This window comes from Orbicella faveolata, unplaced genomic scaffold (assembly GCF_042242905.1).
Source record: "Orbicella faveolata isolate gen_17 unplaced genomic scaffold, um_ofav_v1 contig_36, whole genome shotgun sequence".
Classification (NCBI taxonomy): domain Eukaryota; kingdom Metazoa; phylum Cnidaria; class Anthozoa; order Scleractinia; family Merulinidae; genus Orbicella; species Orbicella faveolata.
Genome location: NW_028301565.1, coordinates 12,055,701 through 12,076,857, shown reverse-complemented (window position 1 = coordinate 12,076,857; position 21,157 = coordinate 12,055,701). Strand labels below are relative to the sequence as shown.

The window sequence follows — 21,157 nt, the reverse complement described above, 5'->3', positions numbered from 1 at the left end:
TTGTTTTAAATCCGTGCTAATCTTCTCCATCCTTAACCATCCTTGTTCCTTTATAATTTAATATTATCTCTTTTCACTCTTGAGTGTTTTTCTATCTCAGTAAACTACTGTTCTCAGTTTTCCTTCAATTTAAAGGTAATTTTTGACGTGGCCAAAAAAACTAAAAAAAACCGCGATCGAGCTCCTTGAAAAGAATTGTGAATGTTTGCTGTTTTAGGTGAAACATCCTATAACCTCCTGGTGAAAATCTACACAGAAGCATATAACTTTTATCCGGGGATGTAGATGTGAATACCCGATGGATAACGCAAATGAAAACCAACATGTAAACCGCTGTTCGTTTAAATCCCTTTTGCATGCTTCTGCTTGAATAGGCTAGCATTAAACTAAGCACACATTTCATTTATTTTTATTTATTTTTTATTTATTTATTTAATTCATAACTACTTCATGCCACGGGAGTTATTTCGGCTCACGATCATCTCTTTGAAACACTCTTTGCTGAGGCCATAAAGACTTGGCATCGTGTCTTGATTAATGGAGAACTGCACCCTTTCCAGCAGCAAGACACTGTTTGAAGTTGCCTATCTACGTATTGTGTAAATTTAAATTCGAAGTCGGATGAACACGTGCAAATTCCACCGTGCTAATAAAAAATTGGCCACAACTGGGCCTGGAAAATGCGTCATTCACTTATTTTACGTTATTTTGTTCATTAAGTTATCCGATAAGCCATTTTCTTTTTATTTGCTTTCTTGTTATGACCGAGATTGTTACTTTGACAAGAACTGAAGTTCTTCCAAACCCAGCGTATTGTCGTTACTCCTTTTGAGCCTCAAGTTATCCGGGAACATTGCTGAGAAGGCCAAGTACCCTACTCCCGCCCCGGCAAGCACTGCGGCACCAAACCAGGCGTTATACGTCATCACTATTAACATCAGCACATATCCCACAAACACCTGCACTGTGTGAAGAAACGTTTGTAGAATGTGCATTTTACTATTCCATCTTGTGCTAAAAAAAAAAATAGTGAGAGCAGCTATCAGCAAGGATAAAAAAAAAGGGTACAAAACAAATGTCACTAATGTTTTATGTTTTCGTTATGCTTTGTTTTGTTTCATACGTCATGTAAACCGGCCCTAGCGACGATCTTACCATATAGCCATCAACAGAATAAAGCAAATTCGTTCCAAGGCTCCTCCCTTTTTGAGCTTTTCATGTGATCAATATTTCTTCTCTTTCCTCTCTATTTGGGAAACATCGCGTTCCTTACACTAATGAAGTGCTAAAAGTCTTGCTTTGCTTTGTACGAAACTAAACTAGAGGAGTAGTTCAGTAAATTATAGTCACCCCTTTCTAGGAAATCTAGCAGGATGCTGTTGCAGAGTCTCTTTAATGCTAGATGCGTCTTGGTTATCTGTGATATCTTCGCTTGTGGACCTTGATTTCCATAAGTCTTTGATTAAGAGACGGAGCGGTCTGCAAACAAGCCATTGCCTGAATATTTTGAGGCCTTCATACAGAGCAGTGATCAAGAATGTTGACAAACAAGCTCCAACAAAGACTGAAACAAGGAACAGGAAAAATCTCTTGAGTTTGAAGTCTAATCAACATGGAATTGATATAATTTGATTTGAACTCTTTTAAGACTGCACAGCAGCACGCAAAACAAAAAGATGACGAAAAAATCACAGAAATAGAATCATCCAATTAAATCAGCATGAGCTAGCAAATACGGTGTACATGTACTGACCCATTCAGTCTTCGTGCCCAGTGGCACATAAGCGCTTACGTAAGCACGGTGTAGAATAGAACCAAAGGTTATGGAAACTGGGTTATAAAGACCCCCACTTTTGCCATCATGAAGTGTCCTAAGAGCAAACAATCGCTGTTTGATGAAATCAGACATCAGCTAGTCGTATAATCATATTTGGCCTTTGCTTTGCGACAAATTATTTTCAGTCGCATAATCAGATCAAATTACCGCAAATCAGTTTAAACTTTTTACTGATTAGTTTGGGCGCTGGCTAGGGGCTGGTAGGGTTAAAGCACTTGTTCGAGCGTTTTTCAGCTGTTCCTGTTGAACGGTACCCTAGTCGAACACAATGCTCAGCTAATCAGATCAAAAATGTGTTTCGCCAGCCAATCAGATCGAACGTATGTTTCGCTAGCCAATCATATCAAACATATGTTTCGCCAACCAATCAGATCAAACATATGTTAAAGCCAGCCAATCAGGCGGCAAACATATGTTTAGCCAACCAATCAGAGCAACCCAGACTGCATGATTTGCCTTTGATTTTTGATTGGCTCATACCGCCATCAGTGTTTGTTGCCAGTGGCCGCGCTGTATAACCCTCATTTCGGTTTTACGATAGCTGTTGGCCTGAGACATATAAACCACTCAAAGGACATAAGCTTATGCTAAGCAGAAATGCTGGTTGTGAATCAGTTCTCTGCGTGGTTCAATAATCAAAGTACAACTTACCTGTTGCTGAATTAAGTTTCCAGTTCTGGAATAAAAGAATTCCTTCCGTGCTCACATGAAACACCTCCTAAAAAATTATAACGTAAAAAAATTGGGTCAGGTAGCAGATCTCGGCTCGATACCGACCATTTTTTAGCTTCCTAATAATCGATCAGTGTTTTGTTTTATGGTTTTAAATGATGATTTAGTGGTTTTGCTTGAGCCGAGATCTGCAGGGGCCATGACTTCATACTCCCTAAAGTAAAAACGGAACGATTCAAACGGGCTATTGTAAACAGATGTCTTTTTAAATTTATTTCTTAAAATTTTTCTTGTAATACATATGATAGGTTTTTTCTAGTTTAGCTTAGTTTGTTATTGATTGTAAAGCCACACGTATCTTGTGACTGATTTCTTTATAAAGACTAAAGACTTCTACTATAGTAAGACCAGTTTATTTGCATCTTGTAAATTCTCAGCGAACCGTATGGTGTAGTTCCGTCAGTGAAGCAGAAGTTTGCGAGCCGCTCATTAGCGAAAAGAAAGTTATGCTTGTAATTAATGGGTTAAACTTCAAAGAACAGGGGCAATTATTTCCATGTCATTGATTAAACTATGAATAGTGTGTGGTTTCGCGGCATTTTCACCGGAGCAAGTATGGAGAACCGAAAGAAAACCGAAAGAAATCCTGCTACAATTTGATCGGGGAATAGAATTACAAGCCTACTGAGAGCTACACTAAAAGATCCGTTACTTTTAGTTTTCAACTTGGTTAAGCCGGATATCCAGCAGATGGCTAGGACGTTCGCAGTTCGTTCTTCGTCCTGTCTTCTCGTGTTGTGATCATCTTGAGCAAGACACTTTTCTCAAACAGTGCCTCAGGTTGTAGGAGGGGCAGCCTGAGGCAAGGCTGGGAAGTGACATGCGATGGACTTGCAGCTCATTTTTGGGAAGTAACAATAACCAAGTCGCTTCAGCTGACCTCTAAACCTATTTCCCCTCTAGGATGAAGTAAACTTTACTTTTAGGGTTTCGTTAAATACTTTTGCTGGTTACGAGCATGAGAAAGTGAACTGCATTGTCTCTATGACAACGGATAAGAGGCCGACAAATTTAGCGGCCACCGCTATTTATCTTCCTTTCTTCCGTCAAGTTGTTGCAACTATTAATTTCGGGTTTTCTCGTTACCATAACCCTTTCAGAAAGTTCAAAATATGTTAGCCTTTGTTAAAGCCGCCCTCCCTGAAGTGATGGTTTTTCGATTTTTTCCTATCGGGGAGGGTGGCTGTAACAGGCTAAAATACGCCTTAGTTTACACGAACTCAAAACGCGAAGGTACATCAGGCAGCACCGGACCAGCTGACGATTTTCATATTTTCGTAACCTTTCTGTTTGTGCTTGTGGGAGCAGCGGGTTTCATGCGGCCCGCTTTCCTGGCTGTGTGAAACACGAGGAGATTTATGTGTTAGTATTGCAGGGAGAAATTAATTGCCAATTATTCTTTGCATGAAATCAAAGTAGACTTTTCAGTCAAGATCGCTTGCATCGCAAGTGCATCTGCGATTAAATTGCTAAAAGAATGGTTTCTAAAACATAGTTAATAAAAAGAATATACTGTCCAAGAAACAACACGGTTACTAGCGTAAAGGAAACGTAAGAAATTGAATGTTTAGTATGATAAGTGAATTTTACGAAGGTTATTTTAATATGAAAATAATGATATTTCGGTTGACTGACCCGTTGAGTCCCTGTTCTATAGCAAAAATAATAGACACAAACGTCGTATTATTATATGCATGCGTATAATGAAGTCCGAAACCTTGGTTTATATTGAAACACATAGCGAAGTTTGAATTTCGTACTCACCATTTTATGTCAGTCAAATGCTTCTCCTTTATATATGAATAAGTGAAACCGCGACTTCAGCTGATCTTAGGAGGATCTATATGGATTTAGCTTTATACTTTGGGGTCCTTTGGATAATAGCGTTCACCAGGGCGTTAATTAGAGAGAAACCCTAAAATCTAAAACGACACAGTGATTTGCAGAAGACCAAAACAGCGGCTGTGAAGTGAAATACTGTTTTCACACCGGTAACAGATGCAAAAGAACCACATAAAACAAAAACTTTCAACAGCTGTCACATGGGAAATTTACATGTCGACAGCCTTACTTGTCAATCATATGTTTTAAAACAAAGGTCTGGCTTTGTAAGGAATATTCGCCTCTGGTCAACAACCTCGGAAGTCAAATTCTGTCGACCGTATCGAGAATCTTTACAACGGAGAAGTGTAATAAATTTGAGCTGTTTTTTGCCTTCCCTTTTACCATGACATTGTCTTCCTATTCTAAACTTAAGTCCGTATCCAAACCTTCGAGTTTCTCTTCGCATTTTCGTTTTTTTTCGCTTTAAGTTCCTCCAAGGGGCCATAGTCTCTTGGTTCCTCGGTACGCTAGTCTTCATCTGGTCTGCGATGTAAGACATACTGTAATTTTCTTAAAAAGCGCCTTTTTCCAATACAGTTGTAGGCGAAAATATTCAACATTGACCAAGAGCTCTTGACAGCTTAACATTATGACTATCAGAGCCTCTATTGTTACAGTTCTTCAGTTAGAAGTGTCTCATGGCTCGGCCGTAATTAACGCCTTTCTCCATTAAGGATCGATTAGCGCCCTCCCCTGAGTTACCAAAAGTAAATTTGCGCCCTAGCGCTACGTATAACCAGATAACAATAAGGCGGGACTTAACCTAAAATTCTGTAAAAAAAATCGAAGTTTTGTTTTAACCGGAATTTAAATCTTGAGGTGTTGAAGTTTTATTTTCTCAAATCGAGTTATTTTTGCCTTTGACAAAAGATATTTTGAGAAGGATATGTCCTATTGAGCTGAAAATTTCAGGATTTGTTGTTCTGAGGAAGTTTTGTGTTTTAAGCGGAGAACTTTTCCATCCAGTGCATTTTGTAAAAGTAATGCATTGAAACGTAGGCTAGATTTTCTGTATCAGATTTAACTGGTCACCATTTCATGTGTTTTTAACTTTTCAAAAATCTCTATGCTTAATACAGCAAGCTATTTGTCTTCTTTTAAAAAATGTAAAAATTATTCCTTTTGATCAGTCCTTGTAGGAGTTATCTTTCCTCAAAGTTCCCCTGCATGCTGCAGGTGGCAGATTTAATCAGCCGGTGTCAGTTCTAGGGTACAAAAATTTTTTTTTCGTAATCTTTGGTCTTTAGGCTTTCTTAAAATGTACACTCTATCGTGGTTTGGAATCAAATCTTAGGCACGAAAAAACTTTGAAAAATGCTGTGTTTTTTTCCCACCTTAAAGTTCGCAAAGAATCTTGGGTGAAGACTGAGCCGTCACGCTGCGTCACACAAACAGTTTCGAATAATCATGTTCTCTCGCGTGAGCTAAGGCATCTATTGCACCATAGTGGTTGAAATAATCATGTTGTCTCGTGTGAGGCAACTTTGCAGGACCCAATTCATCAACCGTGCTCGATTGTTAAGCCAGAATTCGCACGTAGTAGGGGTGACCTCAGCTGCTCCGACCTCCAAGCCTCTGGTCCAAAAACTCGAAAACAAAAGCGAACATGGAATGCTGCACGTGACATGGAGTAATAACTCAGTGAATCGTTACCCGTTTGCTTATCTTCGCGATATCTGCCGATGTCCCGAGTGCTTTCACGAGTCCTCTTTACAGCGTTCTTTTGACACTGTAGGCAAGTTAGATCTGAGCATTCTGCCGGAAAAATACGAAGCTGCGCCCGATGGGGGTCGGATCATCATTACATGGCCCGACGGACACATCAGTACCTTTGAGTCAGAGTGGCTCCACTCGCGACGATTGAGCGAACGGAAAGGATCGAACAGTAAAAGATCTACTCTGAACAGAGACGGGGTGGAGTTCTGGAATGCTGAAAAGCTACAAGGCAAGATTCCGAAGAGCGATTTTCACGAGATTATGGAGGATGACCGGGCCCTGTTCGAGTGGCTCAAGTCTTTGCATGGTGTAGGTATTGCACTCGTCACAAATACTCCTCAGCAGATTGGACAAGTAGAGAAATTGTCCGACAGAGTTGGACATTTTAAGACTACTCATTATGGGTAAGTGAAGGTTATTAATTTGATTGTCAGTAAAATTTGTTTCGTAACCTGTAAGGTTATATGAGGTCGTGCTTTCGGTAACTCTGTCAACTTAACCCAATTAATCACTATTCTTATTATTATCAATTGGAAACTGAAGGGACGAAAAATATCTTTATGTAAATGTCACGGAGAAATAAAAAACAGTGAGAAAAATAGGCAGTGTTGTGCTATTAATGGTTAGATTTAACGCGGGATTATTCTTTATTAACGATTTGAACACACTTCATTTTTATTTTACCGCACAAGCGGGAGGTGGGGGGTGGGGGGAAGGAAGTGACTTCCGGGGAAGGGAGAGACGCGCTTTGTGATTGAATAAAATTTGGACTGTACCGGAGATTTTGTGACACGATCTCGTGCGCCACACTCTCGCGACGTAGTCGTCACTTGACTCCGGATAAAGCGGTGTAGATTAGTGCCTCCGTCGGGGTAAATGGGTACCGGTAAGTTTCTAACCCTGCGACACTTTCGATACGTTCGAATTTTGTCGCTTTTTAGTCAGTTACGTAGTTATAAATTATTTTTCCTATAGGCATAAAAAGAAATGAAACGAAAATGTCAAGTCAGAATGTAACATTTAGTAGACCACGAGTAGTCTCTCTTTCGCTTAGTCCTTCAAGCGAGACCTTAAATAAACAAAAAAAGCCGCGTGAAATCCTAATTTCGCGTGCTTCTCGTGCGCAGGAGTTCGCGCGGCCATTTTTTCTCGCGGTTTTCTTTCACGTCACGCACGACGGACTACAAGCGAGAGAGGGACTACTCGTAGTCTAAAACTTCTAGAGAGAGTGAACGACAATTTATGTCAAAGTTTAGTGCTTGGTATATTAAAAGCTATTGAATTGGAACGCAGTTAGGTGAGCCTGAGGTTCGAGAGCAGACCGGCGGTAAAATGCAGACCGAGGGTAAATGCAGACTGTAGACTGCAGACGTTCGAGTATATTTAACAGTTATTCCACGAACGCCCCCAAAATATAGAAAACTAAAAAAAATAAGAAATAAAAATAAAAAAACGCCCCCAAAATTTGTAGAGCATGATATAAATAAACAATAACCTCCATTTCGCAAGAAAATATGCTAGGATACGCGGATATTATCTGTTCTGAAAACTGTGAGCTTTGAGGAACAGATAATGTCCAAGTGCAAATATCCAAGCATATTTTCGCGTCAAATGGAGGATATCGTGTTCATGATTATACTTCAAATATTTTTCGCAACCTGCGCAGTCTTGAAAATTGGGGAATATCACTCGGATATTCCGAGTGATATTCCCCAGTTTTAGCTAGGGCATATGCAGTCACGTGACACGTTTAGACCAACCGCACGCGCACGAAAATATTTGATGGATTATAATTGCTGATACACCATGATAGCTAAGCCAATGAAAACTCTTGAATTGCATTATCCAATGATCCAGTTTTAATGAATCGTGCTATTTATTATCGAGTGCAAGGCGCTAGCCGTAAACAAACGGGGCTATTCAGGGTAATGGGAGTGTGTTTGCACTCCGGTTAGCCTGAATATAACTGTGGTCAGCCTGAATAACGCTCCGGTTAGCTGTCAGTGTTGGAAATGGCCGGTAACACTAGTCAGTCTTCATTTTATCCCCTGTGCGCAGTCTGCAGTCTGCAGCCCGCGGTGTGCGTTTTATGCTGACCGAAATATTTTGGGACTCTGCAAACCCCAGCTGAAAGTGGGTTTTAGTTGTTTTTCGAAGATGTGCCGGCGGCCGACCTTCATAACACGTCCTGTGATTTTTCAAGCTTTTTCATAATAGCTCTGTAGCTCCGTGGAATGCTCTTCTCTTCAACTTTGTGCCATGTGAAAGATAGAAAACTAAAAACGGTTCTTTCTTGTTTGCCTTTCAGCCATCACTTTGAAGTAAAGGCGAAGTACGATGCTAACAACTTGGCATACACGTCTAATTTCCTGCCGTTACACATTGACTTGTCTTATTACGATTACATACCAGGAGTAAGGGGCAGTTTATTGGTTGATAATTTACGGCAGTCATTCTTTTACATCAAAACAGGGAACTGAATGGTAAAACGAATTAAGGCTAACGCAACGCCAACGAGACTCGAAACGCCCGGATAACGCCCCTAATCTCACAGTGAGAGATGTCTGCGGTCAATGCGAGAATGTTCGCGCTGAAAAAGTTTGTCTCTTCGAACAGGTTCATGCTGACGCAGTCGTCACGTTATCCATGTCGCTTCATCTAAGGGAAACCAGCTTAAGTCCCGTTGGTTGTGGGTCACTAGGTGATAACCTAACTTGAGTTTCTCTCTTCACTATCTCTCTCTAAATCGTTCACAGGAAATGGGAAACGTTGACATTTTAGATTGAATGACATGAGCAATTAGAACTGTTTGATAGCCTGGGGCGCGACCTTTGGAAGGTTTGGCGGGAGGGTGGTACCAATTTAAGGTCCTTTAAGGCTAATTGGTTGTGATTCCGACAAAGGGCTGAGAGGAATTGAAATAGTTAAAATATTCTTTCAACCTGATCTGTTTTAGGTTCAGTTGTTGCACTGCATTGAACAAGCCCCTGGGAATGGAGGCGCGAACCAGTTCGTAGATGGATTCCATGTTTCACTGGAACTACAACATAAACACCCGGAAAAGTTTGATCTCCTGACAAAGGCACGATTCCAGTTTGTCGATGTTGGAAAAGACATGTTTGGAGAATTTGACTATCAATTTGCACGCAACACAATCGAGTAAGTTGCCAGAATAACAATACATGCCTTACATGGCATTCTTCCATTATTGGGTGGAAAACTTTGTTGAGTTGCGTCAGAGGGTTAATGTGACTGAAAACAGTAAGTTTATTATAACCTTGGAGTAGACTATTGTTTGGGTCTTCACCCTTCGTTCGACGCCTTTTCCATTCTTTTGATGCATCGTGCTTGACGACACAAACAACAGCTGCTAAGGAAAGTAAATTAACTTGAACTGTAATCAAGGTGAATCGACAAAATGGACCGACGACAAAAAGTTGGTCTTTATTCTCTATACGGAACCAGGAAATAGACCCCCTTACATGAAAGGATTAGGTTTATAAATCTACTTTCGAGCCTTAACGAGGACAAATAACATCCAAGCTGTTACGTTTTAATGGCCAGGCAGTATTATAGGAGGGGTTTGAAGGACTAATAGTTTTCTTTTGCCTGTCATGACAGGTTGGACGAAAACAACCAAATCGCACGGTTTGCTTTTAACAATCATGTGCGTGACTCCGTAATGCTTACTGCCTCCCCAGAGGAAACTGTTCGACTTTACGAAGCTTATCTCACGCTCGGCAAAATGTTAAGAGACCCAGCCAATCAAATCGAGCACAAAATGGTGCCTGGTGATATGATCTCTTTTAACAACAGCCGTGTGCTGCATGGAAGATCAGCGTTTACAGTAACTGGGCAAGGAAGTCGCTTTCTCAGTGGAATCTACATGGACTGGGACATGATGTACTCCCGTATGAGAAGACTCGCTAAAAAATTCAACATTCCATTTAATGGCTAGAGAAACAGTCGTCTTAAGACAATTGTTAAATCCGAAGATCATTCTTTGAAGGTTTATTTCGGGAATCATATAGTTTTGCTATAAAGGGCTCTCTTATACCAACGGAACTATCCATATGATAATATTAGTGAGTAAATACAGAAAAGAGGGAAATTAAAAGAAAAGAATCATTTCCTTCGCTCTTGCAATTTCATTCCTGCAGGACGGGCGAACTTGAACGACTTTTGTCACTAAGAAAGCTTGTTTTTTCTTTCTTTCTGTTTTTCGATCGCATATCATCGTGTTAGACTCGTAGTCGAGAAGAGTATTGCTACTTTATGCAGGTGGATGCTCCACAGGTTTTCTTCAGCAGACCAGAAACCGGTAACCTTGAGTGGACCCTGCCTATTGCCCCTTTCTTGGACCCTCAATTGTGAGAGTTCCTGAAGTTTCCAAGCTTAGGTTAACGGCCATCAAAGTAGGTCCTGAGGGGTGACTAGGTGTGGAAGAAACATGACATCACCTTCCTCTTAGGTCCCTTATGATCGCTTGACTTCATCATGCATGAGGCATTTAATATAATTTTTTTTCTCTTTGTCTCACTAGATCGGTTTTTGTACTGTACAACAAAACATAAGGTACTGGTATAGCAGTTGGTCTCCAATCTGACTGTTAAAACAATGGGCGAATTGTAAGTGCGTAAAGAAAATCTTTTCTAGCTTGCCTGCGTGGCAGGCGTTAAACGGGGGAGGGGAAGGCAAAACGCGTTTTAATTTTTGCCTCCCTACCCCTTCCCCGTTTTTTAGCCTGCGCGACAGGCGTTCATTTCCAAGCACTTGAAGGGAATGAATTTAAAAACTGCGAACGAGTGCGAAACAATAAGGAGCAGAGGGAGGGGGTGGGGCAAAACATGATTCCTTTCCTCCTCACCCCTCCCCCTTCTTCTACATTTTTTGCTCACCCCCTCATCCCTTCACCCCGTTTGTTCGTTCGCTTCCTCGATCTTCCCGACTGGAAAATGGAAAGGAAACGTCTGCTAAATCTAGAAGATCTCTAGAAGATCACGGAAGACTTTATCGAATTTGGCTTCTCCGAGCTAGCCACGCACCAACACAGCGGTCAAACGTCTGCGCATGTGCGGGCAATCGAGCAACTTAAAGGCGGTTAAAATTTTTTCATGACATTGTTGTTTTCGTGGATCATCGGCATCCTATAAATGACATTTTCCTCGTTATTTATATATTTGTTTATGTTTTAGCCCGCACAACGAGAGCTAGCAGAAATTGTTCTACCTTCTACTTGTTGCAGGTCTTTCTTTTCCGCGGTATGTATTTTCCGTGCTCCTTGAATTTTTTGTTCGCCTGGACTTTGCATTTAGTGCACCAGTTTTTCCCAGCTTTATAGTTTAGAAAAGATTTTCCCACCTGGTCAAAGACCAGGTACAGGAGGTTTGGGATCGGTATTTTGGCCAGCTATGCCCCCATGACGATGGACATGAACATCGTTAGTTGTTTCCATTCATCTCGCTCCTGTGTTTCAGACAAAGCCAGGATCCGGAAGGAATCCCCACAGTCCTTACCAAAATTTTTCCAGCTCGTCTGAGCAAAGCCGAATCACTGCAATTGTCTTTTTCTTCTCCCATTTTTCCTTCTTTTATACACCGTTTGTCGTCCGTTTCCGGCGTCACGCATCGTATGATTAATAAAAACAAATAAAAATATACTACGCCGTCGGCTCGTAGCATGACACGGGTTTTCAAGACTTATAAACTTTTTTGGTAAAGCTCAAAACAAAATGGTAAATCAACAGAATACCGGTAACTGAGTAAACTTTGTGTCTGAAAAGTCTTAAGTTTTCCTTTTACCTGCTTTCTTTTCCTTTTACAGATTTCTATGAACATTTTAATTTTTTTAGTAAATTTTGCGTGACACCGGTTGTTTCCCATGTTTTCCTTCAAATTTTTGCGCGGGAAATTGGCGCGCGGCTGCCAAAATATGTACCCATTTGCGCATGCCCGGCGTTTGACCGCTGTATTCCACGCACCAACGCTTGATGCGTTATGAATCATGTACGGGTGGCCAGCGGTCACCTGTTGAACACGTTTAGAATTCGTGTAACCTACCTCTTGGTGTAAACTTGTGTCAACTGCACGTGAAGCTGTAGATCGATAATGTTTGCGAAGAAAAATTTGACTTTTTTCTGTCCGTGGATATCACTCTTCATTTCACTCTTAGCAATTTCACCTCGTTGTCATGCTGAAGATCATTTAGGCGAAGATCTAGACGAGAAAATCGCTTTTGTGGCGGGACAGCAGCAGCCGATGTCATTTGCTCCAGCCTCAGCAAATCATTCCACGGGATACATTGTTTATTGTCCATGTATGGGTAAGTTACCATAATGCTTTGAACACACGTGGATCATAATTTACTTGAGATAACAATATGTATTTATAAATCAAAACATTCACGTTATTTTGATTTCTTCATTACGGTAATCTCAAGTGGTTTGGAGTAACTTGGCAAGCTTAATTGATATCAGCTGATAATGTTTATTCGAGATAAGCTTAAATTAAAAAGATGTGGAAAATATTGGTAATTCAATAATCCTTAACATCAACAAATTAAAATGTTTTCGATTTACGTAGGTTACTGTTCCTCGGTTAGGTGCTGATCGCGGAGAATATTTTTAAGGGGGGTGTTTACAAAGCCACGTGGCAGGCTGCTTTAGGTCGGTATCAGATAGAAACACTTAGAAAAATTCCATGACGTAATGTTAACCTCAGACATAGCCTAAGTGAAAACCATGTTGGGAATTTCTGAGGAAGGAAGAACCCAGAACAAGACCTTGCTTTTAGAAATTATAGCAAACAACTTAGTGGCGGATCTAGGGGAGGCACCACACTTATTTTGGGTGAAAAAAGAAGAAATGACTGAAGGAAGAAAAGCCGGCAGGGCAAGTAAAACTAAACTGGGCCCTCCCCTTAGCTCAAAGTCTGGTTTCAGTCTGAGTTCAACACCTCACTCAGCTGCAATTTGGCCAGATATATTTGCTGTTGCTAGATATTATTGACAAGCTTTGTTTTTTCATGTTGTTTAATATAACAGAGATTTTAAACTTTCAGATATTGTTTTATTGATCTAGTTTGAGTTGAAAAATTTCCTGTACACTTGAGGTGTCTCATACCAGTGACTGGTAGTACTCATAATTTAAATCCAATTTTAAACTTAAGTAAGCAGTGACTGCAAGACCTTTGCTCTCTGATATGTATTTCATTATGTCTTAAATCCGAGTGCAGACCTTTTATTGCATTAAGATAACTTTTTTACTCAACCTGCCCAGTGGCCAACATGTTTGCTCGACAGGTAGTATTAATTATTTAGCCTATATGCACCCTGAAAATAAACTTTCCACCTTTTTTTCTCTATTTTCATATTTAAATAACTAATATGTTGTGTATTCAATTTGATGCAGGTAACTTCTCAGAAATTTGAATACTTACACTGTAAGTTTGAAATTGGCAAGGTCACACCTAATGCAAGCTGTTGAGTAATTTTCATGTAGGGAAGACTTTCAGTGCTGATGAATGGTACAATTTGATTGATCAAAGTGCAGTACAAAAAATGAGTGGTGAAAGGATAGACTACCTGTATTTCGCTAAATTTTAAATTTATTAGTTACCCTCCCTCTCCCACACAGTCAAACTATAGCCTTATGGGCTGCCACTCTGAGTTAAGCTCTATCTCAAATTATGTGCTCCTGGGAAATAAATAGTCCTCATAGCCAGAAGGTTTAAGAGTGGATTTACATTGCTTCCTGATTGCAAGTCATCAGTTATACATGTATTATCAGTTTGACAAGAAAGGTATATTGTTAAATTATTGAGGGGGTCGTAAGGGGGGTCTGAAAACCACAAAACCGCACAGAAATACGCCAAGAAACCGCAAACTGCATCGGATTTTTTCCCGAATACCGAAACCGCTTGTACATAGAGGCCACAATATGATTGTTGACGTCAGAAAGACTTGTGATATATTCTGATAACATTGTACGTTAGTATTAAACATACTATCATAACGCTAACGGTATATTGTACTACATTGTTATACTCTATTTACTACTAACCAAATGCCAAGTATGTGGGTCATGTACTTGAACGAGTACTGATATCTCCCTTGACTTTGAAAAACTCTGTCACTGATCCTGTACGTCTTGCATTGGGTGACTGATTACCTTGGACGACCCTGTGCTAGATGTGGAACGCGGAATAAATTTTACTTCTGGAATTGTGACCTTCTTGTCTCGTACAGAGTTCACGTTCAGTGGAGAAGACGATTGTTAATTGCAAACCACAGAGTTAAATTGTAAGCTGATATAATGAACCCTGATGTGTTGTAAAACAAAACACTTGGCTGGCGCATGCAAAACAACTGGATGCCGACCACCTGCTGACTGTTCTAAAGAGTGTTATCACCGCAGACATTTTTTTTTTTCATCGAAAACTGTGACTTAAAGGTTGTAATAACCGCAAACCGCTTCATGTTTTGAAACCGCAATACTGCGAGTTAAAACGAAAATTACCGCAAAACCGCGCCAAAAATAACGTAAAACCGCATCACCGCAAACCCTTACACCCCCCTCATTATTGTTAGGAAATTAAGACAGACAGCTTTAAAAAAATCAGCAAGACAAACTTATGCCATTTGTTAACTTTACAACAAATCTTTAAACAGGGATCAGTCATAACTCACTGAAAGTGTTCACTCAGTGCACTGAATGCAAATTCTGGGTAACCAATCACAACTGATTGTGTGACAGACTGTTAACACGTAACTAGGAGAACTTGCCCAAATGGAAAACAGATATGGCGGAAGCATGTGAGGAACCTTCTTCAGAGATTTCTGAGAGAACAGAATAGTATATGAATGCAATGTAGCTTGGCTGCCATTTTGTATGATGCAGGTGTCACCTGTACGTCACAGTAATTTTTGTAGGAAAGGCATATCTAAAAATCTACTTATGAAAATGGCAATGCATGAATATAATATCAGGGGAAGTTGTATGCTTTGGGTAATGGGCTCCTGATTATGGATAGAAAATAAATTGTATGCCACCTTTTCAAATTCTCTCATTGGTGCCCACTAGTTTAGCTTCTAAATAATACATCATGTCCTTTATTTTTTTCTCAATTAGGCAGGTTTGGAAATCAAGCAGACCAGTTTTTAGGATCTTTAGCATTTGCAAAGGGGTTGAAGCGAACTCTTATACTACCCCCCTGGATAGTGTATCCAAGCCATAAAATAGGTGGCTCTGTAAGTTAACTTTATCATTGTGATGCTTTTCCTGAAACTATCTAAATAAATACATATAAATGTATTCATGCTTACAAATTTATATTCTTAACATGTTCGCTCACTTAGGTCTTTTAATAATCACAGTGTGGAATGACGTTGGGAGATGCTTTTTGTACCTATTAGGGGTTAAAATTGGTGTTGTGGTACCTTCTAGAGTGTAAAAGTCAAAAGTGACCACTGCTAGAGAGTTATTGAGGTACCTTTTAGGGTACCGAGTAAGAAAATAAAACAAGCACTATATATAACTTACTCTATAGCTATGATTAAAATATCAGTTGATCTGTTCTTTTAGAATTGATATCTCTTAGGGGTGATTCAAATGACGTTTTGGTCCTTTTTAGGGGTTCTTTTGAAATTTTCCCACAAGCATCCCTGTTTAACTTTTATATGGTAGTCCCTCCCTGGAATGGTTTTCTGGATAAATTTGGGTTTTTGTTAAGCCTATATGCTGGTAATGTTCTTATAGAAACTTACAGCATCTTTTTCAAATGATTGCATCCTATTAAAAAGAAAATTCCATGCATGAATCCACCCTCATAATTCTGAAGGAGAATTAAGTGTGATAATGTGGCCTTGTGTACTTCAAATATCTTCTATCACCCACTATGGAGCTACTTAATGTGAGAGATTTAAAAACTACATGTATTTAAGAGCATTTTTTGTGTATTACTGTTACATTAATTTAATATAGAATATATTTTTCTCACAGGATAGAGTGCCTTTTGATGACTGGTTTCTTGTTAAGCCTCTTGAAGCTTATCACAATGTTATTACGATGGAGACATTTATGAAAGACATTGCACCGAGAGTATGGCCACCTGGACAGCGGATAGGTTTTATTCTGTTTTGCCACAATTACACTATTCCTTTCATTCTTAACCCCTTAATTTATTTGTTTTAAAAACAAGCTAGAGTGTAAGAGCATTTTTACATTCAAATACATGTAGGTATAATAACAGATATCTTCACAATTGCTGAAGGTTGATCTGCCTTAAATAATTTCAGTTTGCCTGCAAATCAAGTATTTGAGGGAAAACAATTATCATGAATTTTTCTCTTGGATACTAATTGGACAAAATTGGTTCTGACATGTGACCAAAGAATTTATTTAATAATATATTACTATCTATAGCCAGTTTAAAGCTGAGTAACAAAGAATACCATAATGTACAAAAAATTTAATATTATGGTATGACATATAATTTTGATAGGTAAATGTCTTTCACATCTACTATTCATATGTTCTAAGCTTGTGAATGTAAATTTTATTGAAACCTGTCACCCAGCCAATCATTAATTAAAATAAATATTTGGTCACTTCCAAGATTTTAAGGTTAATATTGGCTGGCCAACTTCAGTGGTATGAAAAAATACTTCATTAGGAAACGTTTACAGAAAAAAATTAGCACTATGAAACTATTGAAAATAGTTGCAGACTTACAAGCTCTCTTTTTCTGTGTAACTATAATTCAGCTTTAGTTAATTGTTCAGAACATTTTCTGAGCACCTCACAAGATATTGATATTATAAAGAGAAATCAGACTGCTGATTAACGATTTACTCTTAACTTTACGATGATCTTTCACAGGTTTCTGTTACTCGTTTCGAGATAATCAAAGGTGTGGAATGAAGGATGGGAATCCTTTTGGTCCCTTCTGGGATCACTTTCATATTAATTTTGACGACTATCGGGAACACTCTGGGTTGCTGTGGAATACAGACCAGGACTGGGCCAGGGATGGATGGGATACAAGGTAATTGGTTGTTCTGTGTCTCTTTAAGTAAAGATGTGAGGGATTTTTTACTCAGTTTGATAATTTGATTAAATGGGGATATGTATGTTGATAAATTATTAAGAGCCTTGTGTTCAGACATTTTGGAAATTCACCATGTCTAGTACGTTTTGTATCAAAACAAATATTTTCTAGTTTTGTACAACTACTCATGGAATCCTTTATGTGAGTTTGTTTAAAGGAAATATCTAAGGGTAAAATTTATGGGACAGATCTTGGCCTGGGATGCACATCCCTGCCTTTTGCTGAAAAAAAGTCTTAAAGGGCTGGAATTCTCCCCCCCCCCCCCCCCCCACCCCACCACCGTCTTTTGTTGGGATTAAAGGGCTCACCTTCACCAGCTTTCACTGCAAGACATCTCTGTTGTGAACAAGAAATAAAAGGGCCTGCCATTTCACTTCATCCACCCTTGTCCTGCCCCTCTTTGAGCATATCTGGATTTGTCACCAACTTTTCCCTTGAAAGAGTTAAATTCAGTGGAGTTTGTTTCTCCCCACAAATGTGAGTGGACATTTGTCAGAATTGAGGCGAATACTGTAAGAGGGCCCCCAAGTATCTCTAGCCAAAACTTTACTTACACCACATTCCTTTTGTGTAGCAGTGCCTTTTCATTCTTTTATGGATGATCTCATTTATAGGTTATATCGTTTGTTGACTGGTTTGTAGATTCCCAGTGTCAGAATATCCTGTAATAGCATTGATGGGAGCCCCTGGTTCCTTCCCGGTGCATGAAAAAGACAGGTGGCTACAGAAGTTTGTTCAGTGGTCAGTGAAGATCGAAAAGAAAGCAAAGGAGTTTTTAACCAGCATCCTGCAGAATGAACCATTTGTTGGTATCCATCTTCGCAATGGCATAGATTTTGTAAGTATAGCTGGATGAAGTAGGTGCTGGGGCCAGGTTTGCTTTCTAAAATACATGTACACTAGACTGTGGGAAGGCCCCGTCTGGAAGGGGTCCTTTTTAAGGCTGGGAGTACATTAAAGGGCAGGGATTTCACGAGCTGAAGGAAAGAAAAGGGTATTAAGAAAATCGCTTTTAAGGTGTTTTAGGGGCCACTCAATTCAAGGTTTTAGAAAACTTAATCAGTGTGTATAATTGAACAAACAGAGTGCAAGCAATAATCCCTGTTTATGTGATCTCCAAAGAAGAATTAAAGAAAGCAAAAGAAAAAGCGATGCACAGTTTTCACGAGGCCAGATCTAAGAGAATTGACAAAATCTCGAATTCAAAAATTTAAAGAACTGTCATATTGATTTCATTTAAATTGTTTTATGGTCTTCAGTTCCTTTTTAGTCTACAATAACGCTATTCATGTGACAACCTTTCTGTCCAGGAAAGAGCTTGTGAGCATGTGAAAGACCCACACACCACTTCCTTCTTTGCGTCACCGCAGTGCATCCAGCCTGGCTCCAACAAGAAACTCACTTACGAGATGTGCTTTCCACCAAAGAGTGAAATCCTCAAGAAAACGAAAAAGATTGTGAAGAAAGCTAAAGCAAAAAGAGTATTTGTTGCAACGGATAATGATCCAATGATAAAGGAACTCTCAAACGCTCTGAAGTCGTTGAAGGTATGTAACTGTTTCGTTTGTTTTGAACAACGGCGGTAGGGTGTGGCCGAGATATCTGCAGGTGCGGTATTTCATTCCAGCTCAGTTTCTTGTCAAGATGCGGTTTGTGTTTAATCATCAGAACTCCTCACTTCAAGAATGGAACATTGAATGAAGAATGACATGAAATTTCCATCGGAAAAGTTCTTACTTTGTTTTTGGGAGAAATGTGGGACCGATAGCATCGGAGAGACTGGTAGAAACCAGACCACGAAACCGACTGACCAAAACTGAGCGACGAGAAACGTTGGTATAACAAAGACATTGCTGAATATCGTCCATTAACGAACCACAGGACCGGCTGGGACTGCTCACTGTATTACCTACAAACTAGCTGTAACAGCCCACTGTAAAAGGCTTTTTTCACCCTTTATTGCAAGCACTTTTCTACCGACTTATACCAACACAGGAAAACAAAATTGGTCGGTGGTCGAACTTTGAATGTGATTCAAACCACACCGACACCAGTGAGTCACTAACGACACTAAATCCTTTTTGGGACTTGTACCCTTACCCAGACCATAAGACCAGATGAACTGCTACAGGTTTGGTTTACTTGTAGGACTTCTGGTGCACCAATCGAAATCGTAAACTTATTGTTACATCTCACCCTTTGGATATATATTTCTTTCTCGTGACAATAATTGATCTTGTCATTGCAGGTGTCTGTGCACAGGAGAGATCCTTCAGATGAAATCAGTGATCCAATAGTGGAGTTAGCTGTATTAACCATGGCTGACCACTTTATAGGAAACTGTGTGTCGAGCTTCACTTCGTTTGTGACACGCTATCGTGCAGTAAACGATAAACCAACATCATTCTGGGCTTTTAAGGATGAAAAATAGATCTCGTGAACCGTTCAATTTTGACATGCTTACAAGGCGTACTAAGACAATTTCTAAGAAAATTCACAACAACAAAAGTATTACTTCAATAGCGTTTACTGCCAAAAATATCAAAGCTGCGAGCAGACTACTTTCTTGGATAGAATTATATTGAAGGCGAAATTGAACAAAAAATCAAACAAAGGGCCTGATTTGAAACTACGGGAGTCAGAGAACACGGGAAAGACACATGCGGAAGTCTCATGATTTAATTGAAGCTCTACTTCTGTTACTGTACTACATGATGTATCCAATGCCAACATCTCAAGCTGAAGTCAGCAAAAGAATGCGCCCAGCTCGGTTATTTATATAGTACATTTTAAAACTTAATATAACGTATATTTATAGATAGGGGCTTCTCGGCAATGAAGCCAATGACATTGTGCAAATAAAATTAGATTTTTCAATATATCAGAGCACCGTATGCAACAAGTCGTGTATACATATTAACGTATGTTTGTGCCTGTACCACAAGGTAGTGGTTCCAACAGGTCCGTTAGACTTTGTTCCTTTTGTTTCCCTTGGCATCCTCGACCCGTCCCGTCATAGATCATACTGATATCCAGATTCTACTCAGCTTCAAGGTGGGTTGTACCGTGCCTCCCTCGTTATCATTTGGTGCCCCCATAATTGGCGATTTAGTTTGAACTCATTGTGATAACCGCAACTTACTCGGCTCGGATGACCGCACATGACGAACTACTACCGAGAATTTGACATTGGTCTTAGAGTTGCGTGCGCAACCTACGAATTACTCACTAATCTGTAGGTTGCACTGCTTCCCAGAATAAACTGTAGGCTTTTAGCCAATGAGAAGACAGATGGTGACTACAGTGTATAATAAGTCACGTAATCGGCGCGCGATCACGTGGGTGTCCAATTACAGATATCTAATTTGAACTTTTTGTAATTAGATACCTGTAATTGGATATCCACGTTATTCGCACAATTACGCGCGCTTTAGGGGCCCATTAACCGATTCATGCGCGCGCTCGCGCGCGTTGCTAAGGAGGTGAAATTTCACTTTCGGTTACTTACGTCAGCCTGAGCGCGGAAAATAATAACAACTCAAAAACTTGCAAATTCGCTTACATTTTAGAAGGGTTTTTTTGTGTTTCACAAAATGCAAAGCAAGAAAAGTACAAGAGCAGTAGAAAGAGAAAAACTAACTCCGTGTGGCTTTGTTTGATCTTACCGAAGTGCGCTGGTAGTGTAAATTGCGCACTCGCTGATAGGGTAACTTCCAATATCTATCGGGCGCACTTCCGGTTTCTTTAAATGCTAAAGGAAACGCGGTTTTTCATTAAATCCAGCCTTTTTCGACGAATTTCGATTAAGGCCAATGTTGGAAACATAGCTATGCATTCCTTTTTCGAAATCATGCTTTTTTTCAGAGAATTACGAACTTTTCAA

General features: G+C 39.7%; 3 protein-coding genes across 4 annotated transcripts; 2 read left to right on the top strand and 1 right to left on the bottom strand.

Annotated features, from left to right (window-relative positions):
* Positions 1-394: 394 nt before the first annotated feature.
* On the bottom strand, positions 395-4,599 carry LOC110054500 (protein SLC31A2-like). 2 transcript variants are annotated; one of them, XM_020760825.2, is made up of 4 exons: positions 4,334-4,599; positions 2,489-2,555; positions 1,351-1,564; positions 395-1,014 (listed from the first exon to the last, which is right to left on the bottom strand). In XM_020760825.2, the coding sequence occupies exons 1-4, from the start codon at positions 4,334-4,336 to the stop codon at positions 774-776; spliced, it is 525 nt and encodes a 174-aa protein (XP_020616484.2). In that variant the 5' UTR covers positions 4,337-4,599; the 3' UTR covers positions 395-773. The 2 variants fall into 2 exon arrangements, with proteins under 2 accessions (XP_020616484.2, XP_020616485.2); XM_020760826.2 differs by lacking the exons at positions 2,489-2,555; positions 4,334-4,599 and adding an exon at positions 1,754-1,824.
* Positions 4,600-5,824: 1,225 nt separating this feature from the next.
* LOC110054499 (gamma-butyrobetaine dioxygenase-like) lies at positions 5,825-10,305 on the top strand. The gene is made up of 4 exons (XM_020760824.2): positions 5,825-6,573; positions 8,478-8,583; positions 9,126-9,328; positions 9,791-10,305. The coding sequence occupies exons 1-4, from the start codon at positions 5,915-5,917 to the stop codon at positions 10,125-10,127; spliced, it is 1,305 nt and encodes a 434-aa protein (XP_020616483.2). The 5' UTR covers positions 5,825-5,914; the 3' UTR covers positions 10,128-10,305.
* A 1,894-nt stretch (positions 10,306-12,199) lies between these two features.
* On the top strand, positions 12,200-20,160 carry LOC110054519 (GDP-fucose protein O-fucosyltransferase 1-like). Its single transcript, XM_020760848.2, has 7 exons — positions 12,200-12,490; positions 15,297-15,415; positions 16,167-16,290; positions 17,046-17,211; positions 17,917-18,112; positions 18,585-18,821; positions 19,523-20,160. Exons 1-7 carry the CDS (start codon positions 12,277-12,279, stop codon positions 19,703-19,705), a joined length of 1,239 nt encoding a protein of 412 aa, XP_020616507.1. The 5' UTR covers positions 12,200-12,276; the 3' UTR covers positions 19,706-20,160.
* Positions 20,161-21,157: the final 997 nt, after the last annotated feature.

Coding starts and splice junctions, on each gene's coding strand:
- LOC110054519 (XM_020760848.2), top strand. CDS start 12,277: ATGTTTGCGAAGAAAAATTTGACTTTTTTCTGTCCGTGGATATCACTC. Junction 12,491..15,296: donor TGTTTATTGTCCATGTATGG/GTAAGTTACCAT, acceptor TTTCTCAATTAG/GCAGGTTTGGAAATCAAGCA. Junction 18,113..18,584: donor TTCGCAATGGCATAGATTTT/GTAAGTATAGCT, acceptor CTTTCTGTCCAG/GAAAGAGCTTGTGAGCATGT.
- LOC110054500 (XM_020760825.2), bottom strand. Junction 1,565..2,488: donor GAAACTTAATTCAGCAACAG/GTAAGTTGTACT, acceptor TCCTTGTTTCAG/TCTTTGTTGGAGCTTGTTTG. Junction 1,015..1,350: donor GCTAGATTTCCTAGAAAGGG/GTGACTATAATT, acceptor TTTTTTTTTTAG/CACAAGATGGAATAGTAAAA.
- LOC110054499 (XM_020760824.2), top strand. CDS start 5,915: ATGTTGTCTCGTGTGAGGCAACTTTGCAGGACCCAATTCATCAACCGT. Junction 8,584..9,125: donor ATTACGATTACATACCAGGA/GTAAGGGGCAGT, acceptor GATCTGTTTTAG/GTTCAGTTGTTGCACTGCAT. Junction 9,329..9,790: donor TTTGCACGCAACACAATCGA/GTAAGTTGCCAG, acceptor CTGTCATGACAG/GTTGGACGAAAACAACCAAA.